Source organism: Charadrius vociferus, unplaced genomic scaffold, assembly GCF_000708025.1.
Source record: "Charadrius vociferus isolate BGI_N301 unplaced genomic scaffold, ASM70802v2 scaffold179, whole genome shotgun sequence".
NCBI lineage: Eukaryota > Metazoa > Chordata > Aves > Charadriiformes > Charadriidae > Charadrius > Charadrius vociferus.
In genome coordinates, this window is record NW_009650072.1 from 1 (window position 1) to 13387 (window position 13387).

At 36.8% G+C, this 13387-nt stretch overlaps 1 protein-coding gene across 1 annotated transcript in view; it reads left to right on the top strand.

Moving 5' to 3' along the window:
• Positions 1-333: 333 nt before the first annotated feature.
• Positions 334-13387, top strand: part of MUC5AC (mucin 5AC, oligomeric mucus/gel-forming) — a gene marked incomplete at its 5' end in the record, with an annotated part of 66622 nt that continues 53568 nt past the window's right edge. Inside the window, 12 exons of the mRNA XM_009892025.1 lie at positions 334-419; positions 1429-1603; positions 1784-2034; positions 3658-3841; positions 4249-4447; positions 5408-5586; positions 5803-5872; positions 6182-6282; positions 6638-6669; positions 9021-9143; positions 10163-10291; positions 11088-11139. Of these exons, the coding sequence (XP_009890327.1) occupies positions 334-419; positions 1429-1603; positions 1784-2034; positions 3658-3841; positions 4249-4447; positions 5408-5586; positions 5803-5872; positions 6182-6282; positions 6638-6669; positions 9021-9143; positions 10163-10291; positions 11088-11139 (1581 nt within the window). The remainder of the gene's footprint in view (positions 420-1428; positions 1604-1783; positions 2035-3657; positions 3842-4248; positions 4448-5407; positions 5587-5802; positions 5873-6181; positions 6283-6637; positions 6670-9020; positions 9144-10162; positions 10292-11087; positions 11140-13387) is intronic.

The window sequence follows — 13387 nt, forward strand, 5'->3', positions numbered from 1 at the left end:
ACTGCCCGCCCACCCCAACCTGGCCCACCACCAGCCTTACCACTATTACCAGCACATCTGAACCTTGCTGCACCAGCACTTCTTCTACCCCTGTCTCAACACCCTGTTTCTGTAAAATTGGGGATGATATATTTTCACCTGGTTAGTTTACCTTTTTTTTTTCATTCCAGGAGTCTTTTTTTTTATTTCTTTCTGTTTATATTTTATTTCTTTCTTTTCATTTTTTACTACATCTTTCCTATATAATCCAATTTTTTCTTTGAAATTTTATAGTTCCTTATTTTAATTTTTTCTTTCTCTGTATCTTACTTTATTTTGTTTTTTGTTCTTCAGGTGATTTGATTTACAGCAGAACAGATAGTGATGGATGTCGATTTTACGCCATCTGTAGTCCAAGATGTACAATTGAACGACATACTGTACATTGTAACATAACTACTGCTCTGCCCACTAGTTCTCCTGAATGGTCTACCATAACAACATTAGTTCCTGTGCCTACCACATCTAGAGTTCCTTTTCATGGTTGTGTTTCTTCTACTTACCCTCCCCTACTGGTATGCAGTTTCTGTGTTATGTTATGATTAATAACATCAATGTTATGTTGACAACAGTATGAAACAGTTTGCAGTCTTCAAAGCTTATATGTATAGATTGCGAGAATAAGCTTAGCTAGTAATGGGCAATATATAGATCATAAAATTTGTATTTCCCTTCTCTATAATTTTTTTTCTTACTGAGAAAGCAAGCTACACTTTTTTATAATGAGTTTAGTGCTATTAAAACCCTTTCTGATCCACTGCATTGCACAATTAGCAAACCTTCTTTCTGAAATAATAGAGGAAGTTGTTTTGTGCATATTGTTTCTTCTCTAAAGAGAAAAAATTAAGTTATTGTGCAGGCTTTTATCCGTTTCTGTTCTTCTGCCCTCTTACCTCTGGTTCTCTACACATTCTTTTTTTTTGTTTTTTTGATAGTGATTGTCTGTGCTGATAGTGAAGTACAGTATACATAGCTAGTATAAAGGACATCGGTTCCCTTAATTTAAGAACAATCTCTCCAAACCTCAGAAGAGCTCCTCAGTCAGAAGAAACATCTAAAATTAAGCTTCCCACTTCCTTTTTTGCAATAAAAAGTGGATTGTGTAGAATATTGGCAACCTTGTACTATCAGTGAAGTTTTTCATTTCAGCCTTTGCTTCCGACTTGGAAAACAAAACAGTGTCTGATCCTCCATATTGTGGTCAGAATTATGAATAACTCTGGTCAACATTGCAAATCATTAGTACCACAACTGAAGAGAAGTAGCACATATTAATTTCCTTTCCAACAGCAGCATTTCTGGAAACAATATACCATTAAACTAAAAATATGAGTAGAGTTTGTATCTGTTTGCAAATTCCTATGATAGCAATTCTTGTTTATTTTGCAGATTGGACAAAAATACAAATTATCCAACTGTACAGAAATCATCTGTAAGGGAGACAACAAGGTAGAAGTAATTCCAACGCACTGCCCACCTGTGAAGGAAATTACCTGTGCAAACAAATATCCGGCAATACTGGTACCAGATGAAAACGGCTGCTGTTACCGATATGAGTGTCAATGTAAGTGCCAGCAGATTAAGGAATAATGCTTTTTGAAAGAAGCAAAACTTTTGACAGATTATATGGGCCTTTTGTTTTCTTAGGGTTGCTCTATAAATTGTATAAATTCCCTTCAGTTTCTAAATTATTTCTTCTACATTAATTTTCATCTTTATTTTCTAAATATTTTCTCTCTACCAGGTGTGTGCAGTGGATGGGGTGATCCTCATTATATTACTTTTGATGGAATCTACTATACTTTCCTTGAAAACTGCACTTACGTCCTGGTGAAACAGATTGTACCTAAATATGACAACTTCCGTGTTTACATTGACAATTATTACTGTGATGCAAAAGATGGACTTTCCTGCCCTAAATCCATTCTTATTTTCTACAAATCGGCAAAAGTGGTGCTGACCCGTGAACTCATGAATGGTGTCATGACCAATGTGGTAAAATATACATTTTTTACTTCTCTATTTTTGCAAAAAATAAAGTCCATAGGTCTTACAGATTCTCATTTGAATTAGTCTGTTAGAATATCATGTCACAGAGGTGATGAGGGCAGAGGGTATCATTAGGATAAAAAAAAGACTACACCAGTTTCTAAGAACAAAATGTCAGAAACAGCTTAGCACTATGAATATATTATGTCCGTGTATCTGTATATATAGACGACACTAGGAAACAGACTAATACAGCAGATAGAGAGAGAAGACCAAAATAATGCTTATGTTGGTGCTTCATTCGTGTTTCATTGTGCCATTCACTTACGTAAAGAAAGACATTGTGAAGAAACATGAATGCAAATCACAAGCATGATTCTTCTCTCATGGTGAAGATGGGTATGTATCCCTTATCAGCTGGATGACTAGGCACTGCTTCCTCTGCATAGGGAATCTTTGGCACCAGAGCCGTGACATGCTTCCGCTTCCAGTTCCCTACTGGGAAGAGACATATAGCTGAAGAAAAGGGATAACTGGGAGTGTCACTTCACCTTCGTGATCCTTAACTAGTGCTGGCAAGCCAGTGAAAACAAAAAGTCAGTCCCACTGTTACACTGGGGAATTTATTAGTTGATTAGAGAACAGAAAGAGGTAGGAGGAAAAGTTTGTCTCAATATGCACTCTCCCCCTACAAAGCCATGCCAAGTTCTCCTTACCTACAGTCAGAAAGGCACACTGAAACAATTAGTCCAGTGAAAGAAATCACTGTGAAGGAAAACAGTAACTGACAGTTTTAACTCTTACTTTATCCCAATTCAATGAGAAGAAAGTTGCAGAATAATTCCTGACAAAAAGTTACTAAGCAAGTATGTATACCTTCATTAGCTCATATAAGATACAGGCTGCAAATGGAACAGCTTAGATTAACAAATAAATATGACTGCTACATAAAACTGGCACCAGGGACATTTGACTTCATTTTGAATTCAGAGAACTCTTCCAATGCCAAACAGCATGTAGTATAGGGGCCGTGTGATTTTGTGGCAGTTATTACATAATAATGGCAGGAATATTTCTGGAGTTAAAGAAAACTACCACTCATTTTCACATGAAAAATATTTACAGTAAATAAAATTATGAGGGTTACAAAGAAAATACTTGGATTTAGAATGCTGTGTGTTAGAACACAATCTTCACAAACATGGTACCTAGAGGCCACTTAGATTATTATCACATTAGAGCAATATAGCAATACAAGCTGAGATATTAATACACATATATGCTGTTATTGCAATGCCAACAGGCATTGGATGTGATGCAGATCCTGGAGCATCAATCTGGAGCTCCAGATAGAGATTCTGTTAGTGTGTGCAGAGAAGGGCAATGAAGCTGGTTCGGGGTCTAGAGCACAAGTCTTATGAGGAGTGTGTGAGGGAACTCCAGTTGTTTAGTCTGCAGAAAAGGAGGCTCAGGGGGGAAAGGTCCCTTCCAATCTAGACAATTCTATGATTCTATGCACAACAATATGGAGTTATGCATAATTATGAAGATTATAAAATACATTATTAAAAACAATCAGGCAGAAGCAGTGCTTATTCTAAAGTTGTGTCTTTCTAACCCCACATTCAGATGTACTTCAACAATAAGATTGTCAAACCAGGCTTCAAAAAAGACGGCATTTCTTTCTCCACACTTGGCATCAACATGATTGTTGAAATACCAGAGATTGGTGCAACCATCACCTTTAGTGGGCTGATTTTCTCCATCAAACTTCCATACAGCAAATTTGGCAACAACACCGAAGGACAGTGTGGTAAGACAAATGCACTAATTGGAGGTGGGCCTCTTTCCTCACCCTACCGTGGTTATTTTCACCCACTCTGGCTATGCAGTCTCATGATTGACAGTAATTTTTAAACAGCAGTGAAATGGAAATGAAAACAGTTCTTCTCTTCAACTTCTGCAGGATCAATATTCCTTCAGGATCTGCTCAATATTTCAGCAACCTGTCTTTTTTTCCTTTGGGGCTGGGGTTTTAAGTTTGTGTGTTTTTTCCTAACATAAATTAAAGTTCATGTAACTGTAAAGAAAGCACTCTCTATGAAGCAAGGCATCTTATATATTTCATGAGTGTATCACATTTAAATGTGGTATCAGCACAATCATGTACTGTGCATCTCTGATGGGGTTTATGAGACTGACACAGCTTGTCTCTTCCAGGAACATGTACAAATAACGTATTAGACGAATGCCGCTTACCAAGTGGTAAGATCATTTCTTCGTGTCCCCAAATGGCTTATCACTGGATTGTTGATAACAATGAGTCATGCCATGGAGTACCAGTAATACCAGTTGTAACAACACCTCCACCAAAGCCTCACTGTGAAACGCCTCAACTCTGCAAGCTTATCTGGAGCGAGTAAGAAAAAACCTGAATGAATCAACTCTTTCCAGACAAAACTGTCTTAGTACCTTACAAGAAGAGTAAAAACTATAGCCCTAGTGTGTGATAATAGCTGAAATGTCAGCTTAATGGCAGAATACATACAGTGAAAGGCCTTTGTAAAAGAAATCGGTCTTATTTAATGACTTGCATGCCAAAAATAACTGAGCAAGGAGATGTGAAGTCAGAAAATCAGGGACACAACAAGCACTAAAATCCATGCTTGCTGGGTTGCAACCACACAGATTTATGTTATCTTTCTTCCTCCCTACCTTCCAGAGTATTCTCACCCACTCTTAATTACACTATTAAGTAAAGACTTAACTCTAAATTTGAAGCAGGCCTTCAGTACATACCATAAAGAACCTGGTTACTAACCAGCTTAACAGAGCATCTTAGAAACATCTTAGCCAAAAAATCATCCTTCATTCTTTGTACATTTTGTGTAAAACATGGAGCTCCAAAAGCACAAAGGCTTGTTTTCTGCAGTATTTCCTATACTTGTGTGAGCTCTGACAAAATCTTTTTTCAGCTGGGTGACTTATAAAGGCCATCTTGCACATGCTTGCTGTAGTGTCTAATAAGTTATTAGCTATTGCATGTGCAATTTTTCTATGTCTCAGCTACTTTTATCATCCCTTTTTCCTCAATCTGATGCAGTTGCCTTTTTCATTAAATTCCTGGTGTGAGACTGATGAAAAGTTGTGTACACATACAGAAACAATGCTTCATAGGGGAAAAAAAAAAAAAGGAGCTTCAAATTTCCCAACCTTTCCTTTCCTGAATCTATTTACCAGATTATTATTATCTTAGAATTTTGTTTCTTGTAATACATTCCTTTCTGAAGCAGAGTCACGTGCCATTAACTGGGAAGTGCTGTATTCTATATAATGACTGGTTAACACAAAAGGGTTTTGGGTTTTTTTCTGTCTGCAGGATTTTTGCAGAATGCCATGCTGTGATACCACCAGAACCATTTTTCAAAGGCTGTGTTTTTGATGGATGTCGCATAGCTGATGAATCCATGCAGTGTTCCAGTTTGGAGATATATGCTACAGAGTGTGCTTCTAGAGGTGTCTGCATTGACTGGAGAGGAAACACCAACAATACATGCTGTAAGTACTGCAGAACTCAAAAAATGTCTGTGAGAAATGGTAGTAATTAGTGTTTTATTCGGTAAACACATCTTACATCTAATACTTGGCTACTGTCTAAAAAACCACAGCAACATCACAGAAGCTGCAGATGAAGAAGGCAAAGCTGTAATCACTTTTGCTGCAAAAATGCATCTGCTGACAATTTTTGATCTTTTTTCTTCTTTTTCCATACAGCATACAACTGTGCAGCAAACATGGTATACAAGCCATGTGGGCCCATTAATCCTGCTACCTGTGACCCAAGGTATGGAAAGATAAAAAATCCACCCCAAAACAACTGCTTATATATATTTTTTTTCTATTTTTACCTGTCTACTTTCCTTAGAAAATGGACTAACTTTGTAATGGAATGCCTTGAGAATTTGAATAATTTATTCAAGATTTATAAATATCAATCAGCTCTATGAATATGCACTTCCTGTTGCACTTCAAAAATATAGACATTCTTTTGTCTCCCTTGTACCTGACATGGCAACTTTCTACATATGCTGCTCTTTCTCCTGCTTCACTGCAAAAACATTATACTCAAATGTATACATTCTTCCCACTCAAGCTTTGTTGAACTTCCTGGCTATGGAGTAACTGAAGGATGTTTCTGTCCTGAAGGAAAGACGCTCATGAGTGAAGACAGCAACATCTGTGTCTCTGAATGCTGTAAGTAACCTGTAGCTAGTTTGGGGAGTAAATAGGTATCAGGATTGAGACTCAGGGGGCATGTATTCTGCTGCCATCTTCTACACAGTCAGGTCACAGGTAAATCAGTTCCTTTAAGTTCCTTTAATTTCCCCATCTAAAAAACAAATAATAATCAGTATTACCTTTTTTCCATCTTCCTTATATGAGACTTATCAAGATGGTAGAATTCTACATTTCTGAAGACTGCATATTCATTTTCTTGTTAGTTTTATCTTCACAGTATTTCTATTTGAAACTGAACAAATCTGCTCCTTTATGTCAATTTTCAGCGGTGTAAATCTCCATTCTGCTTTTTTTTTTTTTTACTTTCCAGCTTGCAGGGAACCAAATGGAGTTTCCAGATTGGTGAGTATCACAAGCAATGTGGTTTATCAAGCACAGACAAGTGAAGCAAGAGGATATTTAGTGTTTCATAAAAGCAAAGTTCTGTTGAGATTGAAGGAGACTTCCGTTTTTTTCAAATGTTCATTCCCCTTTAGTCTTAAAAATAATTATGACTGCCAGAGCAGAAACCACATTAGTCCAAGAAATTTAACAGTAAATGATGGGTTATTCTTTCAATAGTCATCACCTCACATACTGGGGAAAAAAAAAAAAAAAAGAGAGAGAGAAAGAAAAGAAGAGATAGATGGTAGTAGTGGAACTTTGGCATATGATCTTTTTAATTTCCACAAATTTGGGTTGCTAAAGTTAATAGAGATGGGTAACAATGTTTACCTATTGTTGATAATGTTAATAGTCTGCATTCTTAGTTCCTCAGCTGCATACAAATTATAGAAATTTCTCTCTGTAACCCAATGTGCAAATGAGTATGTTATATGGTAATTTCTTATTCAAAAATGAATGCAATGCCCAATCACTTCTCCTTTAGACATCTTGTATCTCTCATACTAACACTACTAATAAATAGAAAGTGATAGCTGTTTGAATATGCTCAGACTCTTTGGTGGCCTCCAGTATCTTCCCCTAATTAGCTTCAGTTTGAGAGTTTCCTATAAAATCTAAAAATACTAGAAATAGAAAAAGACTGATGTAATCAGGTATCACTGTATCCATGTCAGCTAGAATGATTTTGGTTTGAGTAGATAGAATAACTTTAGTTTGAATTTATATATAATTTTTTCTTACTTTATTTTCTTTTTCTTTTTCATATAGCCAGGAGAAAAATGGACAAGAGATTGCCAGGAATGTGTCTGTGACAAAAATACTCTTCAAGTGCACTGTAAAAAACACGAATGTTCTCTGACACAGCAAGTATTTTGTGATGAACCAGGTTACACGCCTGTTCAGATACAGATACCAGAAGATCCATGCTGTACCAGGACTGAGTGCTGTAAGTATTGCCTTAGTTCTTTATCATGGGTAATATTCAGAGGAACTACAGGAATAATTTCTCATTTTTTAATACTTTGCATTGATTTCATAATGCTTTTCTCCCTTATTCCACTTCTTTGGACCTTCTTGCAGAGCATTTACTAGATACCTGAAGAGAAAAAGAGTTAGATGAAAATATTTTACATAGTTAGACACAGAAAAGTAAATGTAAATCTCCTATAATTTAACATTGAAAAAGTTTAATGCTTCCTCCACTTGAAACAATATTCAAAAACCATTCAAAGCATTTTCTGTTTCAAAGACCGGTATAAAAAAAATTATCTTAACTTAAAAAAAAAAAGCCTTGAACATTTAAAAATTGCTCAAGAAAGTTCCTGAACTTCTGGAGTCATCAAATTTCCCAGCTGGTACAAATTTCTCTTTGGAAGTATCTCTCTCCAGCAATCGCCACTCTATTCTTCTCAGACAATTCTTTGTTTTACAAAGGTTATGGAAAAGCCCATGCACTTTAAACATAGCTGGACAAATATATTGAATTAGTCATTAAACTAGCTGGTGTAAACAGCACCACATTTGCCCCATGGGAAAACTTCTGAAGTTCACACAAAACAAAATTACTTTCATTTAAAAATTCTGAGTTCATTATTTTCTGTATTCTCTTACATTAAACAGACTGCAATACTAGCCTGTGCCCTGAGGTCACACCCCAGTGCTTAGAGGGACAGGAAGTAGTCACAATAATACAGCCTGGAAAATGCTGTCCTACCTTTGAATGCAGTAAGTACTATGCACTTTCTTCATCTAAGTTTATGAATAGAAAAACCTTAAAAAAGAAAGATGCAAATTATCTGTGTTATCATATAGGGCCAACAAAGCAGCAGTTTTTTCACATACTTCTGCTTCTTAAAACTTACACCTCTATGACATCATTTTTCTTCCTTCTTTATAGGACATGGATGTGTAGTCAATGAAACCTACTATGCAGTAAGTACACAGAGTAACTCACTATAAAAGTAAACCATCACATAAGTTCACAATGCAATGTTTTTGAGACTCCTATCATGGACCATATTTTGCAGAAAGGCCTGAGATAAAACATTATTGATTATTTAATTGAGGTCAGCATATCAACACCTTCCCTCCAAGCAAAAGCATTTTCTGCTCTTCTTTCTGCATTAGCAGAATTTAATTCCATAATGGATATTATCAGCAACAGAAACTCTGCTTAAATAAAACAACCAAAATGGTGTTTAGGATAGTTTAGCCCATACATAGTTCAGCTTTGTATTGTCTGTGATGTACATACACAAAGTAACGTGGTTTTACTGACGAATAACTACTTTTTTCCTGACTTCCCCTAGCCTGGAGCTGTCATTCCATCAGGCCCTTGTGAAGAATGCACCTGCTCTGAATCCTTGTACTCAAGCCCTCGCCACACTACTGTCAAGTGCAAGCCTGTTATCTGTGACACATACTGTCCAGTGGTGAGTGCTATTTTGCCATCAGTAATTCCCCCCCCGCTCAGCTCAAATATCCACCAGTTAAGGTCAGTGTTCTGACTCAACATCATTTGCTCTCTATTTCTTTCAAAACAGGGTTATAAGTATACAAAGCAACCTGGACAGTGCTGCGGCACATGCAAGGCAGTGGCTTGTATCATGACTATGGGAGACAACATTACACGTCCGCTCCAAGTAACTATCCCTGGTTTAGTTCACTTTTGGTGAACTCTGTTAGTCTTTTTGCTCTTTCCTCTCCTTGTCTTTGTCACATTTATTTGCTGCGCCTTTTCTCATATTAGACAAATGCTTATTCAGGCAGGGAATGGACTGTCTCACACAGCTTGAACAGTACCTTGAGCCATGAAACTCCAGTTCTAAGACTTCTGGAAGCAACTGCGATACTGAAAAATGGCTTTCAGAATTAAACATAGAAAAATACATAGGTGAAACCAATGGGCCCTTATTTGCCTTTTAGCTCTGAAAACATAGCACCCATTTTGCTCGAAGGATAATTTTATCTGTGAGGTAGTTTTCTGCTCAAAACAGCCCATCTCAAGTTAGCTGAGAGTTTCAGGACAGGATGAGTCAGTGAAGCTAGCAGAAATTCAGCCATGTATGTGAATGGACCTACCCATAAATTCTGATGACAAAACCACTGAAACACAAATTAATCTTTCCAAATCTTTCTGACCTACCCATAAATTCTGATGACAAAACCATTGAAACAAAATTAAACTTTCCAAATGAGTCCACATACTTATCCTATTCACACAAAAAAGCATATCCATATCCAGATAAAAATACAGCCTCTTCACTTGCTTAATGAAAAAGACTTAGAGCAGTATGATAATATGACAAGTAACTATCAGATGAAATTCAAGGAAAATGTTTGGAGTCATCAAACTGCAGTAGGCAGTAATGATAAGACACTGGGGAGTGGTGGTGGTGTTTCATTTTTATGTAAGAAGATTTTTACTTACTTTAATTTTAACTGCTTTCAGGTTGGAGAATTCTGGAACCCTCCTGGTGATAACTGCACAACTTACACATGTGAAAAACATGATGACCAGTTCATTCAAGTCGTCTTACAGAAGAGCTGTCCTCCCTTTAACCCTGATGATTGTGAGCCAGTAAGTAGTCTTCTACCAGTTCTCATGTTTGAAAAGGTTGCAGTGGCTAACACCACTAACAGAAGGATCATGGTGTCCAAGGAAAATACCTAGCAGAAGCATCACACAGGGCGTAGCTCTCATTTTACCCTCTCTGAATCTGGTCCACATCAAATTTCGTTTCAGAAAAGCAATTCAAAATTAAAATGGGTGATATATATAGCCTCACTGAGAACTGGGCACTAAAGAAAAGGGGACAGCATAATGTTTTGTATTCTTAAAAGTGTCAGATGACCTAGAAGTAAGAATCTTATTGAAAAATAATAGGATTGTTATTCCTAAATTATTTAAGATTATAAATTCTTTTTTAGAATTCCCTTATGGAGAGCAAAGCTGAAGGAAAATAAGCTACTTCAGTTCACAACATCATTCAACTTAATACAGCTCAGGGTAGATTAGAACCAGCACCGCACATCTGGGGAGTTATTTATTTTATTAATTGTGTAACCCTGTCTGACGTAATCCTTCACCACTACTGACTTTGGTCACTTAAAATACCCCACATGTGCTACAAGCTTTATTTCTGAAATTTTACTGCCGAACTCTGATGACACTAAGCCAGTTCCAGTCTCCCTCAATGTCAGCTTTCAAAGAACTCTTATTAGTATTGGAATGAAGTAGTTATGTGCCCTTGCTTGAAATTAAACTCACTACAAAGAACTTTCTGGTGCCAGAGAAACTTAGGAAGCGGGGAAAGTCTCTGCTTTAGTATGTAGATATGAAACCTGAGTTATCTTTTTCTGTTTTCCCACACAAGGGTGACATCAAGCTGTCTGATGATGGCTGCTGTAAAGAATGCCAAAGAAAGAGTAAGTAATGATAATTTTCTTAAGAGAAAGTAATGATAATATGTGCCTTATTAGGTATGTTAGTCCATCTTGCACTGTAGATGCATAGATAGAAGAGGTGAACAAACCAAGTTTGGGACCACTGCCTCACACTGGGGTGAGAAAGGAAACAGGTGGAAAAAGAAAGTAACAGAACATTTTCAGCATGCACTTTAGGGCCTTGGAAAACATGGATATGGTGAACCTTCCCATCTCCTACTGTTAAATGTTATCTTTTTTGTGGGAGGGAGAGGACTATGACTATTCTCCAGCTTCCATAGATACATTCTTCTTTAAGGAAGAAAGTGAAGCTAATCCTAGGAGGTGGGTGTGCACTGAGCCACAGTACTGCTCTTTATTTCTGCATCCTGCACCAAAGTTGCATAAGCAAAAGGGAATTTTTCATTCATTGATAACACAAGCAGCAAGAGTCAGCACTTGGCCTTTACCAATTAAAAGAGAAATGTACTGTGACCTAATTTCCTGAAAGCTCCGTCCATCTCAGTTTTCTACTACAAGCTGTGTATCATACACAGATATCTATTTATACGCATGTACATTTTAACCTATTTTCCCTTGGTTTGTGACAACCTCAGGAATGTGCATGAAGCACAATACTACTGCTGTCATCAAATATCATGGATGTGTATCTCCTGCACCTGTTGAGATGACATACTGTGAAGGCAGCTGTGATGCTTACTCACGGTAAGTGGTATAAAAGAAAATTGTGGTTTCTTGTCTTCTACTCTTTACACTAGTTGCGTAAAGCAAATCACAAGTGATTTTCTAACATATCCAACACCTACCCAGTCATCACCTGTTTCCATTCTGACAACCAGAATTTTTAATAGACATGGTGTTGTACTAGCTTAATTACAAGACTTACAATGCTTTAACAGCCTGTTCAGTGTCATAGTGAATAGACCCAAGTTTTGATTTTGCCTATGTAAAACTGAGGTTATTTCTTTCTCACTATTCTCCCATTTTGGACTGGCTGTGATATCTGACCTGGATTAATTAATTAACTTTTTCTGTGCCTTAAAGACGAGCTAGATCCATCCATTTTTACAATCAGGACCAAATTAAATTCCACCACAATACTGTAAGAATGGTAATATTGAGCAATAGTCCTACATACAATCACACAGCTTGTGGCTGTATTTAGCAATGGGTGGGAGGGGCAGTGGTATTTCTCACATTAATTTTTTCATCTTTCTCTTCTGTTTGTTTTGCAATCAGATATTCGCCAGAGGCAAACACAATGGAACATAAATGCTCATGTTGTCAGGAAATCAAGACCAGCCAAAGAAAGGTGACACTGACATGCAGCGATGGAACCTACCTTGATCACTCATACACCTATGTGGAGAAATGCAGCTGCGTGACAGCTGAGTGCATTCCCCAAGTTAGCACTCAACAGGCAACAAAAACCTCTCAGGAACAAGTGAATGTCAAAAATTAGAACTAGAGAGAAGTTGTCAAACAAGGGTTGAACATAGGACTAAAAAAAAAACTTTGAAAAAATACAGAAGTGTCAAAAGCAGCTAAAATTTTTGATAAACAGATATTTTCTGCATACAAACTCAACACATCTGTTTACGTTATTTCAGTTTTCATTACCAATATATCTCCCATTGTTTTTCATGTCTTTTCTTTTACACCTTGAGAGGTACAGCATAAGGTCATTTTGACATTTCCTGTTTGTTTGTCTTCTGAGAAGTGCTGTACTATAAGACTGAGAGCTGGATTTACACTTGCACAAAGTTTATTATGAGAACAACATTCTTTTCTGGCTTGAAGATTGCCTGTAGTGGCATAATATAGACGCTTGGCAACATCTAATATTTCCATTGATGTAGACTGACCTGTTTTATAACATTTTTATTGCAATTCATTGAGACAAATCAAAAGCTAAAGTCCAGAAAACAAACACGCCAAACCCAAGGAAAACTGTACCTCTCTGTTTCTTTATATTTCTTTTTGCATTAAGGAAAACTTAGACTCCAGAAAGCCATACCTTCTTAAAACTATAAACTTAAATATTTTGAACAATTTATGATGGGCATATTTCCCTATATATTCTCATGAGAAAAAGAAAGAAACCCTATCATGAGAAGCTGCTGCACACTACTCTTTGTTTACATAACACCATCAGCATAGTAACTGTATGAATATATGGATTTTTTGTTGTTTGTGGTTAACTGTTTACAGAAGAAGTATATATATATAT